Source organism: Bufo bufo, chromosome 2 (assembly GCF_905171765.1).
Source record: "Bufo bufo chromosome 2, aBufBuf1.1, whole genome shotgun sequence".
Lineage (NCBI taxonomy): Eukaryota > Metazoa > Chordata > Amphibia > Anura > Bufonidae > Bufo > Bufo bufo.
In genome coordinates, this window is record NC_053390.1 from 418,283,897 (window position 1) to 418,302,506 (window position 18,610).

General features: G+C 39.2%; 1 protein-coding gene across 5 annotated transcripts in view; it reads right to left on the reverse strand.

Moving 5' to 3' along the window:
* The window catches only part of PALM2AKAP2 (PALM2 and AKAP2 fusion), a 371,929-nt gene that overhangs the window by 207,298 nt on the left and 146,021 nt on the right, over window positions 1-18,610 (reverse strand). For 3 of the 5 annotated variants that reach the window (XM_040417327.1, XM_040417326.1, XM_040417325.1), the window contains exon 7: window positions 15,130-15,831. The exons of the other annotated variants lie outside the window; for them this stretch is intronic. In XM_040417327.1, the coding sequence (XP_040273261.1) occupies window positions 15,130-15,831 (702 nt within the window). The remainder of the gene's footprint in view (window positions 1-15,129; window positions 15,832-18,610) is intronic. 5 annotated transcript variants of the gene reach the window in all.

Genomic DNA, 18,610 nt, shown 5'->3' on the forward strand with positions numbered 1-18,610 from the left:
TCTTTGCCTTAAATATCTGCTCTGTCATCAAAGTCTCATGCAATGAATCCTGAGCAACAGCAAATTACACACAGCTACACTTTGTTTTTCTATGTGAACAAATTACAGCCATGAAGGATTCACTTACTAAGATCAATGCTTACACCAAACAATCTTACAATTTTAGGTGGAAATCAACCAGTCTTAGGGTAGGTCTTAGGGTAGTCAGAGGAACAGACTACCGGTGTTTACCGTATCCAACATAACCAGATATTGCCACACACTGCTGGTTCCCTTTGAACTATAATGGGATCCAACAGCTTTCCAGCATAAATGCCAGACGTCAGCCAGACAAATACCACTGTATGCAATGGTATTTGTCCAGTTGAAAGCCGGCATTTATGCTGGAAAGCTGCCGGATCCCTGTTGGATTCCATTATAGTCAATGGGGATCCAACGGTGTGCAGGAGTATGCAGCTATACTGGATACTGTAAACTCTGGTAGTCCATTCCTCTGCCGAAACAGACTACCTGAGTTGTTGCCGTAGATGTGAAAGTAGCCTTATACTTCTTCATGAAACTCAACTTAATGCCATTCAATGGTGTTCATGACGGATCCGTCATGGCTATAGAACACATAATACAACCGGATCCGTTCATGATGGATGCATGCGGTTGTATTATTGTAACGGAAGCGTTTTTGCAGATACATGACGGATCCACAAAAAACGCTCTTTGTTTAAGAAGAAAATTGCAAAAGGAGTCTAAAGGAACAAGACTACAATCAGTAGCCTCTAGGCAGGGGGGGTTCTGTTGTGGACTGTTACATTGCCAGCTGTACAGTTTGCACTGTCTGATATTTGGAAAAAATGGATAAATCAAATGTTTAGACTGAACCAAAATGCATTTATCTACTTGGGGAGTACATACACAAGATAGCACAAAACCAGGATCCAAAATAGAAGAATAGTATACACCTTTCAATCTATCCTTTTCCTGTCTAGGGTCTACTCATGGTTTTTGGACAAAAAATAAATGCAATAACTGCACCATAATGATTTGAATACTAGATTATTTCTGAGGATATTACTGGATAACTTTGTCAATATCATGATGCTTTCTGGAATGTTCACCATTGATTTTGTCTTTCATATTTCTAAGTAGTAGTGCGATTTATAAAGATTTAAGTTAAAGAAACAGTGAAAAAAATCAAGAATTTAAAACGTGGTAAACCCCCCCCCCCCCACCTATTTATATTAGTGTAATATGGATTGGTTATGTATAAGGTTTTAGCTTCAGTTACTCTTGGGAGAAACATTTATTTATGGACTGTGTGGTAAAGTGCAGGGTAGAGGTGTGGAGGGGGTGTATATATCAGTCCAAACCCCTAGTCCACTACAGGTATTTACCTGGCCTGAGGTGAGGCCATCTGGGATAATCACTGAGGGATAAATCAATCCTCAGTGTGTGAGAGTGGAGGAATTGAAGAGGAAACCTGCAGAGGCTCTGTCTGGTCCCAGCCAGGAGGGCTGGGGGCCTCAAGGCTAAGAAAGCCTGAGTTTTGGGGGGCCCAGCGACTCCTGAAGAAAAGAGGTGTTGCACGGTCAGAGTCGGGAGGACTGTTGGACCATATCCCCCCAAGATAGGTAGGAAGGACTGGAAGGACAAGGTAGGTAGGAGGAGTGGTGGTTCGAGACCCCAATGGGTTGCATAGGTCACAGCTAGGAAGCTGTCTGACCACATGGCTGAGTGAACACTGAGCTGGAGGTGAGTTAGGGAAAACCTCTGTATAGTGAGAGCCTAGCCTGGCAAGGATTTAGTTCTTTGTGTTGATGTAACACATTGTGATGTGAAGCTGCAACTTCATTGGGCCAAGTGATGCCAAACTTGGAAGTGTGATGTGCTGTGTGACAAATAAAGCACGGTTTGAGCTTGAAAACCCTGTTTGGTGAGAAGTCTGTCATTGCCGACCCCCTATGAGAGAGCAACTGATTTATTAAAAGTCCCACCAAGACAACTCTTTTCCAAATGCAGGATTGTTGGTGAGTCTGGCAGCTGAAGCCTCTGGTAACTTTGACGTAGTAAGGCATAGGAAATAGAATCGCCCTGTTGGCACATCTCTTTAAATTTTTCTAGTTTTAACAATGTTCAATATATTTTTTAAGGTTTCCCTTTAAACCGGCTTAGGGTACTTTCACACTTGCGGCAGAGGGTTCCGGCAGGCAGTTCCATCACCGGAACTGCCTGCCGGATCCGTCAAAACGTATGCAAACTGATGGCATTTGTCAGACGGATCAGGATCCTAATCCGTATGACAAATGCATTGAAATGCTGGATCCGTCTCTCCGGTGTCATCCGGAAAAACGGATCCGTCACTTATTTTTTTCACATTTTTTGCGGTCTGAGCATGCGCAGACCGCAATGCCGGATCAACACTCTCATGTCAATGGGAAAAAATGCCAGATCCGGCACCCGGCAAGTGTTCCGGAATTTTGGATGGAGATAAAACCGCAGCATGCTGTGGTATTATCTCCGTCCTGAAAAGGTAAAAAGCCTGAACTGAAGACATCCTGAACGGATTGCTCTCCATTCCGAATGCATTAGGATAAAACTGATCAGTTCTTTTCCGGTATAGAGCCCCTAGGACGGAACTCAGCGCCGGAAAAGAATAACGCTAGTGTGAAAGTACACTTAATAAAATAGGGCATTGCTTCCCTGTGTACGTGGATGTATCTTATAACAGTCTTTGTAGCAGTGACATTTTCAATATTCCTCTGCACCAACTAATTTCTGGGGTAGGCATAAAAAAGGTACAATCACACATGCCAAAAAAATCTACAATGAATATGGCTATAAATTCTGCAGCGAATCTGTGGCAAAATCTACATGTATTACATGCCGATTTTGCTGTGGATTCACCCCAGATTTCACATGCACATTGAAAGGGGTGAAATAGGTGGTAAAAGCCACACAATGAATTAACATGCTGTGGATTTAAAATCTGCGAAAGCTGGTCAATTAACGCAAAAATGTTTTCTGCAGCTTGTGAATGAGAATTGGTAAAATCTCATCCACTGTAATGTGCAAATATGGATGGAAAATACACAAGTCAACATTCCCAGAGTGTGAAGTGATATTCAGAGGTTAAAATTGGTGTTGCCGTCTTTAACTGTATAAAGAGGAATGTTTTGTTAGTTTAGCCCTCTGTCATGTTTTCAGGCCTTTAAGTCACAAGCCCAATAACAAATCACTATTCTTACTTAAAAGGGGTTCTCCTGGATTTTCATATTGAGGGCCTATCTTCTGACTCCTGGCTCCCCCACGGGTCAGCTGCTTGAGGAAGCACGAGTTCCGGTGATTGCTGTGACCTCCTAGCAGCTTACCAAGCGCTATAATGGTTGTGCTTGGTATTGCAGCTCAGTCCCATTCACTTGAATGGGACTGAACCCGGACTAGGCCATGTGACCAATGAATGTGACATTGCATAGCCCAGCGCAGCGGCTACAGCTGATCGGTGGGGGTGCCGGGAGTTAGACCCCTAATGATCTCATATTGATGACTTATCATGAGGGTGGGACACAAATATGACAACCCCTTTAACACTGATAGCAATAATTATACATTTTCGTTATAAAATAAGGTTTCGGTATGTAGATTTATAAATGCATGGTATTTAACACAGCTACATTTTCACTATGTCATAAATTCTATCAACTGACAAAACTAATTGCACCATACTTCAGGTTACTAAAATGAACAAGTGACAATAGTAGCGTCTGATGCTATACATATAATGCAAAACTATTCCCCTGTAGTATATCTCAGACACTACTGCTTCTTGTTCTGATGTCTGTCCCCTAGGACCATAAGACAATTTGTTATCCCATAGTTCATTAAAAAGTTATGTTCAGAAGGTTTATACACAAAATAGTTAAAAAGCTGACAATTAAGAAATATAATAAAATATTGTGTGCTCACAGGAGAAAGATAGTAATCATTGACTTATCCATAGTGCCAAATAGTAAGTTGCTGGGTTAGTACCAGAGTGCAGAGTCATGAGAACAAAGAGGATCCATGCAATGGAAGATTCATGGCAGTTAAAGGGTGCATAATAAAGAAAAGCAGAAAAGAGACAATAGCAGTGAAAAGCAAGTTTATTTCCTATAATAATAATACTATACAGAGAAAAAAGATAAGCCACAATTACAGCACAGTGTGCTGTCGGCAGTTTCTTTTAAATCTTTTACATGTGAATTTAACAAAGAAAAAATTCCAAAGTAATAAATTAATAGTACAAATGACATCAGATATAATCAGATATTCCAGCAGGTTCAGTATGTAAAATAACAGAACAGCACTCCACTAGTGTACATACATGTAGTCACACACTGATTAAATGCCTCCGATACAATTCTCACCCAAAACGTACATTCACTACACAGCAGTGATAAGACACACAACATTGTCTTTGGCCTCAAAGGAAATATTTTACCAGTTTGCTGCAGCATTTTGCACTAGAGGTTACATGGAGTTACATCTATAATGTACACCTATTTATGTGCTGCATAGAAAACAATAGCCCTCTTTAGTTCAATGTATTTTTGGTATATCTTTTTTCAAATGTACCTAATTTGCCGTTTCTCTTATCCCCCATGCTTCCTACTTCCTGGTTTGTCATGGGACTGCTGTCCCATGGTAAATTTGTGTTATCACTGCTATGCCTGTATAGTGGTGAACTATATAACCTCACTAAGTTATAGATAGCAAACATATGTGATAAAATGATGGAGACAAAGCAAAAGTAAGAAGAGCGAGATACACATTTCTAACAGTAGACAGGGATGAAGCAAAGCATGACTGCATAGTTAATTGTCTCTACCAAAATGATTTGTTCATTGGTTCCATTGATTACTAATTAGGTGCAAAGGCACAAGCTAAAGAAAGACATCAAGCGGCATATTGTGAATAAGAGGCATAAAAGGTTCTCATAGGGGAAAAAAAAAAATCAAAATTGGGCCCTCTACTGAAGTCAAGTCATGCCATCACAAATCCCCATTCTGGGGCATTCTAGGATAGAAGGAAATCATGATCTTACTACCTTGGTGAGGAAGAACCCAGTGCAGGTTCACATGGCCCATGGAGTGAGATGGAACCAACTGAAGATAGGCTGCATAGCAGTTGCCCCTAAAAAACACCTCTGGCATGAAAGAGTTTATTTTTCTTTACCGATTTAGCGCTTTTAGATCCAGCAGGGAACAGCTTGCCGGATTTCTCTGCATTGTGGCATCGCCGGGAGCTACCACTTTACCGTCCAGCCCCCTTAACTTTGAAGGGGACCGACGGAGATCTGGCCACAACCCAGCAAATATGCTCGGAATCGGCCTGGACTAAAACCACATTGTGCAGCAGTTTTATTTTGGCAATTCTCGTCATGTTTGCCGGGCTGCAGCTGGATCTCCTCCGGTCCCCATTGAAGTTAATAGGGCCGGCGGGTATTAGGTAGCATCTGGCAGTGCCAGGTCCAGAAATCTAGTGTGTTTTATAGCTGAGAAAGATTTATGCTGGACCTGTGGGTTTTCTAACTGGCATAATTCAGTGATATTGAATAGTCAAATATCATCATTGGCAGCATTCCTACTGCCCAACTTTATCACTCTCTGGCAAAAATAATATAGAAATGTCTAGCATACCCAGATAGTGCATGTTTGCTTGAGAAAGGCATTCTATGGCAATGACATTAAGGGCAAAGTGTAATTTTATTTTCAAAGTGCCGTTGTGAAAAGGTTCTACATATTGATAAACAATATAGAAATAATAAGGCACAAGGCATGCTGTTTTTACAAGCAATGATGTACAAGATGTATATACCAATTTACTTCTAAATAGGAAGATTCCTTTACACACTACTCGGCCCTAGTGAACTTGCTCTGACTGAAGAGATCTAGGATGGAACCTTAGTTCAGGCAATAGCTCTTCACTAGCGCTTTACCAAAGCAAATAAAAGTACTTCATACCAGCCAAATCAGAAACTGGAGTCTCTTCATTTTGAAGATGTCTCTGGTTTGGCTGGTATGTGGTAGTTTTCTTCCTTTTGGGGGAGAGATAATTTACATATCACATATCATATTCAAGTAAAACTGTTGAAATGGGGCAATTGTATTGCCAATGGTCCATGACTTTCCTGGGAGAACATCTCTAATGCTAGTCCAATTATAACATCTATCATTTATATATTCAGTTTTACCTCTACGCTAAATACATTGTGTAAAATGCCATAGAAATGCTCACCAAACCTTAATATACTTTAATGCTCACTACACTAAACTGATGTAGTGTTTGTTGATCCAAACGGGCCTACTTATTGAAAATAATTAGTGGCACTCAGCAGTTTTGTCAATACAGATAGGGGCAGGGGACAGGAGGTAATACATACTTCTGTCTCTGATTTAACCAATGGAGTGCTACATCTATGCTACCATTCAATATGTACTCATACATTCATTTTAATACATTTCATGCCTTTTAAGTATCTAAAAATATATCTAAGTAAATGTATTCTTATTCTGAACTTTCTGTATTAATCTTCAGAGTAATACATTTCTTTGTATACGTTCAGTTTCAGAAAATAAGGCTTCAAAGAGAATGTTGTGCTTGTACAGAATTTGGAAAACAGAAAAAGAAGCAGTGAAAGATACAGGATAATAAACAATACTTGAGTATACAGTATAAAATAGCTTGTTGTAATAATTATTTTTCGTAGAAGAAATAACAATAAAAATCTAATACACATACGATAAATCATCCACACACAGATGTTAATAAGTTATAGATATAGAAAAAAATACCAGCCTAGACCTGAAACCCTGTAATGTTCTATTCTGTGTCAAAGAGAATCAAAACTATCATATCTTAAAACTATGAGAAAACGGTTCATTGAATTAACATATGCAGTTAAAATGCAAATCAAGGGTAATCATATCATATGACAAAATAGAAAAATATGCTTAAAAGGGTTGTCCGAGTTATGAAAAAAATAAATATAGCACTGTAAATCTGATGGGCAGCAATATATAACTAAGCTAAGCAAGTTTTAGGTAAAAAAAAAAAATGTTTCCTCATTTCCCTGGTTTTCTTCTGACTCTTTGTTTTCCTGCAATAACAACAATCTCTGCCCTTCCCCCTGCTCTGCAAAGGGAGTGAATACAAGTGCTGCCCCAAGTGACATGTCTGCCTGCTGGAAGACTCAGCAGCATATTGTATGTGTAGGACTACAAGTCCCAGCTGTACAATGGCACTGCTGATACAGACAGGATCTTCCCCCTACCTGTTTTTGTGCAGAACTCCTCTAGTCTGTGAGCTCCTGTGCCCAGCATTTGTCTCCTCACTGCCTGCAGCTACTCAGTAAAGCCTTCATCCCTGAGTCTGTGCAGCTGAAGGGGTTAAGTATCCAGGGAGAGAGCAGACAGCAGTGAAGGGGGCATGGCCAGCACTGTGATGTCTCATTTGTATAGACACACATCTGCTCTTTCAGGCTTGTGCACGAATCATCATCAGAGCAGGGAGAGAAGCTGACATCATATGTCATGTGACCCTCAGTGAAATCTGAGAAACCAGCAACTGGAGATAAAGTAAGTGAATTGTAAAGTCCTTTCATTTGCCTAGTTAGAAACATACAAAGAACAAAAAAATAACTCGGACAACCCCTTTAACTCATAAACAGTGTATCAAAAGATTTTATGAACATTTCTATGTAAAAAGTTACTATTTTACTGTTACAGACTGAGTAATATAGTTGTTTTCTCCTTTTTTGTAGGCTGTTGAGCCCATACATAACACATCTGTGCTGCTATCTCTTGACAGTCCGATTACTACAGTATGTCTGTACAAGGAACAATAATTACATACCCATGAATACATTTAAACTGATCACTGGCTGCTGTTCTACTAAGTATTTGGATAACTTATTTTATGGACCTATAGACTATGGCCTTGGTACATGTTATATTGGTAACAATCATATACTAGGGGATTCCAAATCTGATGTGATTATGGGACATGATTTAAGGTGAGATATTGGAACTTTTTTACTGGGCTACAGCTGTCAACCACTACCTCACTACTTCATTTGGTTAAACTAGATTTGACTAAATTGAAAAATATTTCTTAACGCTTCGGTAAGCAGATTTGTATCTATGAAACTGACTCACCTGCTGCATGTGCTTGGCAGCTGAAGGCATCTGAGTTGGTCCCATGTTCATATGTGCCCACATTGCTGAGAAAAATGATGCTTTGATATATGTAAATTAGCCTCTAGGAGCAATGGGGGAGTTGTCATTACACCTAGAGGCTCAGCTCTCTCTGCAACTGCCGCTCCCTCTCATCTTGTCCCATCGCCATTTTCTTTGGCCAAGAGTCTAGTAGGATTTACTGGCATTAATGTGCCCATGCAGCATAAATAGCTGTCATCCAAATTCTTGTTTGGAGAACAGCTATTCTTTCATAATCCTAAAAGAGCATGTGTTCTCATTGTCAATCGAATATCGAATCGAAGTCACTAGCCAACACCTCTGCTGATGGCTCATCTCCAATGAGAAGATAGGATCAAGCATGCTGAAACCCAAGATGCTTGATCCTTCTTTTCCAAAACATCATCTGTTGGGGGAGGGTGGGCCCCCTCACATGCATAAGATAGTGGACTGGTTCTTGAAATTGCCAGTTTTGGCCTACATTGGTCTTATGTGTTTGGGCGCCTTTAGACTACCAGGAGTGAATAAAAAAAAATAAGAGAGGATAAGGCTACTTTCACACTGGCGTTTTCGCTTTCCATTTGCGAGATCCGTTCAGGGCTCTCACAAGCGGTCCAAAATTGATCAGTTTTGCCCTAATGCATTCTGAATGGAAAAGGATCCGCTCAGAATGCATCAGTTTGCCTCAGTTTGCATCAGTTCAGACTCCATTCCGTTTTGGAGGCGGACACCAAAACGCTGCTTGACAAAACTGAGCCAAACGCATCCGCCCTGGCACACAATGTAAGTAGATGGGGACGGATCCGTTTTCTATGACACAATCTGGCACAATAGAAAACGGATCCGTCCTCCATTGACTTTCAATCGTGTTCAAGACGGATCCGTCATGGCTATGTTACAGATAATACAAACAGATCCGTTCTGAACGGATGCAGACGGTTGTATTATCTGAATGGATCTGTCTGTGCAGATCCATGACGGTTCCGCACCAAACACGAGTGTGAAAGTAGCCTGAGTTGTATCTGCCCTTTATACTTTCTCTCCTTTTATTATCCACTCCTGATTTTGACTTCCAAAACTGCATCAGGAAACCTGAATGTGTGACCATACCCGTAGTGAATTCAATCAAAATCACACTAGCTACATAACTAGCTAATAGTAGGTAAAGTATAGATGTTCATACACATCAAATAAAAGTTGGCCAAGCCCATTGCTTACAGTGGGAACTGCCGACTATCTTTCATGTATAGGGTACTCCTAACTTTTCTCCATTGAAGGATATCAAGTGAAAGAGGTCACCTGGCAGCAGCTTATACTGCTCTCGCCTTTCAAATATGCATACATAAATGCCTGTGATGGGGTCAGGTGAAAGGGGCAGCTGAAGGAGTAAACTAGTACCACATTTTTAAAACAAAGCTACAAGTGCCATTTAATAGGAAAATCGTTTTTTGATGTTAATGTTACATTAGTTCTTGACTCTGCTTTTCCAAAAGAGTATATTTGTTCACTTGAAGCAACAAAAAGAACCAACTAAACAAACCCGATGACTAATTTACATTTACTTTGGGTTTCCTTGCTAGATGCCTGCTGTTAATGTGACAAAACAGGCCAGGAATCCTCTAGTCCTCTATTTCAATGGCTTATTGTTTGCTGATAATATGAAGAAAAAAAAAGTTTGCAATGGTTTGTTTTTGTGATGCTACAGTACTTTAAATCTATGTGCAGAAAACATCAAAGCCTCTAGGACTGCAGTTCCATGGAATGGAAACATGGAAAGTTACTAGAGGGTGGAAGCTGCAACTATAATGGGATCTGAAAGTGTTCCGAATGCTTTTCCGGCATAAATGTCAGGTTTCAGCCAGACAAATACTGTTTCATGCATTTTTTTTGTCCGGCTGACAGTCGGCATTTATGGAATTGCCTACCGGAATGCCGACACACCTATGAACGGGGTCTAACAGGCAAGTTTAGAACTCTGACAAGCTAAAGACCTGGTGCTGTAGCTGCGATGATAGAAAGATGAATTTGCACATGGTGCTAAACTGTCTAGCTAGTTTTTCAAGTTTTATAGGTAAATCTCAGCATGTAGTGCGTGAGTAAAATGTTCTGATAAATGAACAATGAGGACTATAAAAACCACTAGAAATTAAATTGGAGATGTCGTCCATAGTGACCAACACAGTTACTTTTAACACAAGGCAGCTATAAAGTGTAAGACATACAAAATCAAAAAAACAACACACAAGTATATATGGACTAGTTTATATATCTGTGAAATACATGCTTGTATATATGGTGCATGAATTTCTGAACTGTAAAATATTCTGTATTATTGTGATTTTCCTATTCAGGTATGAAAGAGAGCACAAACACTTGGCTTGACGGTTCTAATAAAAGCAAACTGCAGGAATATTAAAAGCATGTTAAATAATTCATCAGTATTTATCTTCTGAGAGAGATTTGAATTGATGTCTTCTGTGCAAATGAGGCCGGTCTTAGATGTGTTTGATCAAACAGTGATAGGTAAAACAGTAAAATGATAACAGGGAGTCTTTTCAAGGTTATCAAAAATAGCTATGGAGAAGACTGTGCAGCGGAAAATATCTCTACTTCCCAAGTGTCCTACAATACCGCCTTGGTCTGCAAGTCAAAGTTAAAGGGGTTGTCCCACGAAAAATAATTTACAATTTTCAAACCAGCGCCTGGATCTGAATACTTTGTAATTGCATGTAATTGAACATTTTGTATAGTCAAAGAGTTATTCAATAAAATGTATTTGAATATCGCCACCTGCAGTTTGTTCTTTTTCTTATTTCTTTGTCCTGCTCACTGAGAAGGCCACACATGCTCAGTGTCATCCTTCAACTGCCTCCTGACCTGTGATAGGGAGAGGATGGACACGCCCCCTTAGCTGCAGCAGAAAAGACACTCCCCTTGAGCTGCCAGCTTGATATTAATCTAGCAGGACAATGAATGGGTAGATATCTGGATCCATGTGAGGTACAGGGCAGGTTCTAGCTTTGTTAGAAAGAGGTTGTCATGTACTGTATGATGTCTGATTTTCATTTTTCACTTTATTCATAGGATAACCCCTTTAATAGGGAATTGCGCTATTAATACAGACTAGATCTTACACTCCTATTGATGACCTGATGAAACCACAGATGGCCCAGAGATTTGGTCCTCTGGAATAATCTGCATGCTTTATGTAATGACCAGCATCTTATGTTAGGCTTGTAAGTGGCCTGCTGCTCGAGTGTACTGGGGTGTGCCTAAGGATATATGCCTCATAATCTCATTAACTGTAAATAAATTATAGGATTATTTTAATCACAGAATCTAGTGGCATCTACACCCTCAAGGGTGATCAAGAAAACAATTCATATCTTTCATATATAGTTATGACTGTATGAAGCCCTGGCAACAGAGAGTGGGAAAGTGGCAGTGGTCTTCACTGAAGTTATACAATCTAAGGTCTACTTAAAGGGAATCTCTCACCAGAGACCTCCCTATCAAAATACTTCCATAGACACATGCTGTGGTTCACCTGATTAGAACGTTGTTTTTCTTTTGTTGATCCGAGGCTCCGTTCCCAAGTTCTGATACTTTTTCTTAATTTGCAAAGGTCTTTGGTGCAATAAGGGCGTAACCATTGCTCTTGTTGCACCCAAGCTCCACTTCGTTCTGTGGCCAGCACCTCCATCACTGCTTTACCACTGCCTGGCCCTGTCAATCAAGACAGCCAGGGAAGCGCTGGCTACAGTAAGGAGTGCAGCTTGGAGGAACAAGAGCAATGGTGATGCCTTCATTGCACCCAAGATCTAATTTGCTAATTTAAAAAAGTGTCTATGCAATCAGTTTGATAGGGAGGGACCTGGTGACAGGTTCCCTTTAAGTGCCATGTGGAGTTTTCCTGAAGTCAGCTAAGTTGTATTATATTGCCATTATTACTAATAACTAAAAATTTAAGGGGTTCCCCAGGTTTAAAAACAATCTGGCCAGCTTCTGTGCTGTTGTGGGAAGAGAGTTTGGTCAGTGCTTGCTGAGTCATCACACTAGCAGCAGGCTCTTCCACTCACACATATACAGTATATGCAGTTGAACAGGAAGACTTGGAAATACATTGGGTCAGGACCTGAGCAGAAGAGCCAGTGTAGGTGCAGTGGAGAAGGAGGAATCAGCTTCCCGATGGAGGGGGAAATTCTGACCAAACTCTCTTCCCACAAAAGAGAAGAAGGCAGACAGATTCTTTTTAAAGCCTGGAGATTCCTTTTACCATATAAATAACTTTAAAATTCTAAGAATATCTCCCTTAAATTGGGAAATCCTAATTGCACTTGAAAAAACACTTTTCATAAACCAATAACAAAATATTCGGCACCATTCAACGCAGAACCCTATTCTACATGTTCCAATGTCACCTGCTGTCAATGGTAAATGTACCCACTCCATCTAAAAGATTAGTAGGCATAATTTCTGGTTATCACCAGTTATGTGCAGCATAGAGGACTGTCCATGATACAGACAGAAAGCAGCAAGATGGGCCCCTCTCAACACATAAGTTGATAAAACAGGGGCCTAATATATTGAGAAAAAGGGTGAAAGAAAGTATATTATTCTTGTATATCACTGAAGATCATATTGTGCTTTATAATATAAAATACAGAGCAGTTATACACTAGCAATAGTGGAACTCACAATCTTGCATTCCTTTGTCACATTGCCATGTGAAATTTAAGCAAAGCTGTTTGCCAAAAGAATTCAAAGACACAGCAGTTGTCAAGGTACCTTTACATGAGCCGATTATCGTGTAAATTATCGTTACATAGAGCTAAACTGCAAGATTATCGAGCAGTGTAAAAGCAATAAACGATCGAGTGACAACCGACAATCGGTAGATTTCTCGTTCGTTCGATCGTTTGTGTGGGCACAAATATTATCGTTGGATGTTAACGATTTCATACATGTAAACATGAATCACTCACTGCATGTATGATTACAGACAAAACTGCTTTACAAACGATGGAAAATGCGATTGAAATTACAGTTTTGTGAACGATAATCCGCGCGTCTAAAGGGTTATTGTTGAAACGTTCACTACACCAGGAAACGTTTCGTTCATCGCTCAATCCTACCAATCATCGCCCCATGTAAAGGTACCTTAGGACTCGTTTATTTAAGTTTATAATATTGTTTTTTACAATACTATTCGAATGAATGGGCCTGAGTTTTAAGACTCATTAACTTTAGGTATGTTAATATATTTTTCACTTACCACTAGCAAATCTGGGATTTTATTTGAATCTCATATATAACCATACACTTCCAAGACCGTTCAGTAAACATTGTCTGTGATGTAGTCTACAGTATGTATGTATACTAAAGTAAACTCGTAAAAAGAATGAATCTCAACAGCTCTTAAAGTCTGCTGTGCCTATGAATAACGAAACAATACTATATGTATGCACGGTTATGACTATAGCATCAGAAACACGAGAACTAGAAAGCTAAAAAATAAATGTAAATTATGAGACTTAAAAACAACCAATAAAATATAGACGCCATGAAAAACAGTTATCATTCTATCTAATCAGACTACTTCTTTACCTCTTTCTATATTGGTTTTTGAGCCAATGGGGCCAATTATAATTAAAAGAAGTAAATAAATAAAAAAATTAAATGTTAATTTCACAGTTGTTACTGAAAGAAAATCTTATATTTCCGGTTGAACGTTTCAGTGCATAACTAGACTGAAAGACAGTCCACGTGGTATGGCCCCTTGGTTTGTGGTTCCTACGAACCCAATAAAAGTGTTACATTTGTACATGCAAGGGTACATGCCTTGCATACAACAGCTGAACAAGACCATAAAGTATTAGAATTGAAGGGAAGATCCACTTTTGCAACATTTTTTTATTGCTCAAAGGAATCCATAATTAGAGAAAATGATTACAAACAATAACAAATGCCTATGTGTAGTGTGATCTCACAATTACTAGTCACTCTGTTGCATCTGTGCCCAAGTTCTTGGTTACCTATATATAGTGCAAGAGTGGGCAGATGGAAGGAAGTAACAAATATGACTGAAGGATCGGACTTCACAGGGTCTTGTAAGGTCCGTAAGGTTGGGTTCACATGTTGTGTCCATAGAGCCATTAACAATGGAACTGCTTTTAGCTGCACTTAATTTGAAAACCCAGCTGATCTGCATGCCTACGAGGTGTAGCTCACCCAGGGTATGGCTTCAACATGTGAGCACAGCCTAACAGCCTAACAATTAAATTCTCTGTAGGAGCTTGGATATTTTAAAGCAATATATGCTTCAATTTTTAAACAATGAGCAAAAAAAATTAGGTTGCAGAGGCAGACATTTCCTTTAAGGCAAGCAACTATAGCTAGGCAAAACTTCCACAATATTTCAGAAAAGGAAAAAAACGAAATATAACATATCAGTAATATAAATAATGTGTTCTGTTAAACCTAGAAATATCAACTTTGTTGGGAATTAAACATAAAACTTTATCGTGTAGATCGCTATAGCTGGCTATAGTTTAAGTGTAATATAATTTAAAAACTATTCAATAGTTTTGGTTTCATATAATTACTATATGTAAAATGGGCTAAATATTATTATCTGTTCGTCCTCATTTTCATGGCATCTATGAACCCTGTCAACAGCAATCTTGATTTAGCAGATATGTCATGAGTGATAAAACTTGCTTGTGTCTATATATAAACTAAACCAACTTCTATGCACTGTAGGTATCCACTCCCAGTTCACAGTATTGTAAAACTCAAGAAAGGTACATGATACAAAGTTGGCAGTGACTGTGCTGTTTAGACTAAAGAGAGAGGGATAATCACATGACAACACAGCATTTGCATCGCGCTTTCTTATCTGTACCTGTTATTGGTTCTGTGACTAGACTATCTTCTTTCCCCTCAGGAGAGGAAGGCTCTGTGGTGTCGGTGAGAAGCTTGCCAGAGACTAGTTCTGCAGCATTGCCATCCATGGTGGAGACATCAGTAACTGTCTTCTCCCGCAATGACTTCTCATCATCTTCATCAATGAGAACAAGCTCAGCTTTAATGATGTCATCATAGCCTAGCACCTTTTTAGTCTCCTCATCATCATCAATATTCTGGTAGCCCATGAAGATCATAGTTACTGGTTGTTCTGATGTGGCATCAGCGACACCACTTCCGCTACTTCTTACTGGTTGCTGTCCAGATTTTAAAGAAAGCCCTTTTGTTGACTTGTGCACCACTTCTAATTTTGCTTCTTTAAAATGCAATTGATCCTTCAAGTTACTAGGGGTTCCTTCAGTGATCAGAGTTCTCCCAGGTAAAGTGCCTTGCCCTGCTACTAAGTTTGGATGTGTAGATTTGTGTATAAGTTCATCTACATCCCTTGTACTTAAGTTATGGAAGCCATTTTCTACCACAGCACCTGAATGGTTGATCTCATAAACTACTTTGTTACCACCATCATAGACCTTTACTCCTCTCTGTTGAACCACCTCTGGGTCAATTGCAGCTGTTGAGAGAATCTTGGTCTCTCCTGTCTTTCTGTCTTTCTCCACATTTATTTCCATGGCGTACAATGCTTAAACAGAAACAAGAAAGGAGGTGTATGTTACAACACATAAAGCAAGTGAATGGTTAATTGGCAAACATACACTGTAATGTGTGTGCACTAATAGTACAACATCATTACATAAAAAGCACAGTGTGTTAAAGAGTCTGTCCGACAGGAAGGTTGTGAGCAAACATAAGACAGACACATTGATAGAAAATAACATATATCAACTGTGGATTGTTACATTTACAAGTTCAAATGAGAAGCAATGTGATCTTGCCACATGACGAGTAACATTGCGTAGATTTCCGTGACATGCAATTGTTGGCTTAAAGCAGAACCGTGAACAAGGCAAATGGTGGTTTATAGTTCTCTACCTATAGAAGTATTTCAATTTGTGAAGTGAAACCTAGTCTTAGGAAATTTACTGGTAAAGCAAGATTGTCATTTATGCTAGTCATCATTTAATGAATTGGGCTTTTTCATGGTGACTTCGTTTGGGAGGTAACAAATGGTGTATGTAGTAGCATAAACTAATGATTAACATTTTGCACACACATTCATTCCCTCAATAATTTCCTCTACCAAAATCTAAAAGCCACTAATTCTTGCAATACTGTTATACTTGATGAATCCATGTGGTGTCATAGGATATTAGATGACCATATGTCTGTTGTGTGAGGTTAGTAATAGTGACAAGGCTTTGAAAAACCATAATTCTTTTTGTTAAAATATGCAGTTATGGCCATCGGTCAGGTGGTTCGTTTTACATTTAGAAATGGTGGCGCTCATGACTGCATGCTCGGATTGTGAAATGGCTGCACTACTAAATCATGGGTACACCAGAAAAAGAATTATGTATTGTAATGCCTTTTAATATAGTGCAGTCAGATTTCTAACTAGAGGTCCAGTATTCTCAATGTTGAGTCAGAATAAACTTCATAGCATTTACCAAGCGGCTGACAGTAGGGTATACTGTTTATCCAGTATTATGACATTTCTGGATTACACAGTCGGAGGAATGGAGACATAAAAATATAGTAAATGTTCTGTATCTTTAGTTCTAATTTTGATTTTAAAAAAATGGTACAGGAGCCCTGCTAAAACAGTTAAAACTTATTAAAAAATATAAATAAAGCATCTATAAACAATGAAGTGCGTTTCAGAAGAGTTTAGCTTCATTCATCAGACATCAGTTTTGGTTGATGAAGGAAGCTGAACGCTTCTGAAATGCACTGCATTGTCCACAAATACTTTATACACTGTGATCTCCTCTGTCCAGAGGGAGTAGGCAGTAGCTATCATGCCTGTAGTGGACTAGTATCCCACATGGATGCCAGTTGTGCCTGACACCACACAACTCTACTTGGTAAGCACCATTATCCACAGGGTAATGCACCATGGTGCACTCTTGTGTTTCTCTTTTTAGTCCTAATTTGAAAATCTTGCAGGTATTGTCCATTTGTACCCATTAAGCCACACACAACTTCAATGTTTGCAGATTAACTCAAGTGACTACAGAGTTGTAGTGCCCTAATGTAAAGTTAGGCTAGGTTCACATCTGTGGCAGAGGTTCCAAAAAAAGATGAAATACCAGTATTTTGTCCAGCATAATGTCTTTAGTCACAGCAGAACTCATGATAGTCAATGGGATCTATTGGGCACCGGCAGTGTCCAGCATATGCTGGACCAGGTGGTTCCGGTGTTCTGGTCCTATGCCAGAACAGAATACTGTAATCTAAGCGTAGATGTGCACTTAGCCTTATGCTTTTCAAAGTGTGTGTACCATGACATGGCTCTGGTCTGGATTGAGATAGCCAAAGGAATACAGAGTGAGATCCTGCTCTTTTCAGGATGGTTATCCCATCTTTTCTGGAGCAGGGAAATGGACTGACTTGAAAAACCAAAATATCTATTGTTCTGCTCCCTTCAGCTTGTCTATATCAGACTGATGATTTTTTTTCTTAACTATTTTAATATCTTACATAGTAGCACTGAGGTACAGCAGACTATTCCTCACTTACTGTATTATGTTCATACGTATGCCTAATTGTTCAGAGAAACCACTTAATATGATGTAGTCCTTCTGTCTTATGACTGACATGTCCATCTTGGTTTTATTAGTCAGGAAAACAGAACAGACTTTGATTTGTTACAAGTAACACAGTAATGGAAAGGACAGCATACATGGCATTTGAGTAGCTTAATTTTCAGTCTTCATTCATACTGAGAAGGGCTTCAGTCCACCTTTAATGCATCCCTTGTGTTAAGGATATTTACAGAGACAGACATGTTAGAGAAAAGACACAACATGATGTTAAACATATCTGACATCCCTTGTCTGGAGCAAAGACACAAAAAATATAGATAATATAGAGACAGCAAAAGTCAGACCAAGAATTCCAGGTCAGTAAAGGGACCAAGCCTGGGAGGCGATAAAGGAATAGAAAGGCTTTCATGAAAAGAGCATGTGACAGCAGGAGGCAGCCATTATTAATATAACATATAGAACCATACTCGATCACCATAAAAAGTTGTCACTAAAAATGATTCGTATGCTATTTCCCTTCGTATTTCCATCAGCTGTATTTACTATTATTCTTTTTTACCGAAAGTAAGATGGGTCTGTTTTATAAAAGCTGCATTAAATTTACTTAAAGTAATAAAATGCTGTCATATATTGAGTATGACAAAAAAAACTCACCAAGAGATGTACAGTTTGATTCCTTGGAAAGATAAAACACCAGAACATATATGTGTAAATATAAGTGTAAATATGTTTGAAAAATGGCACACGCCTATGAAT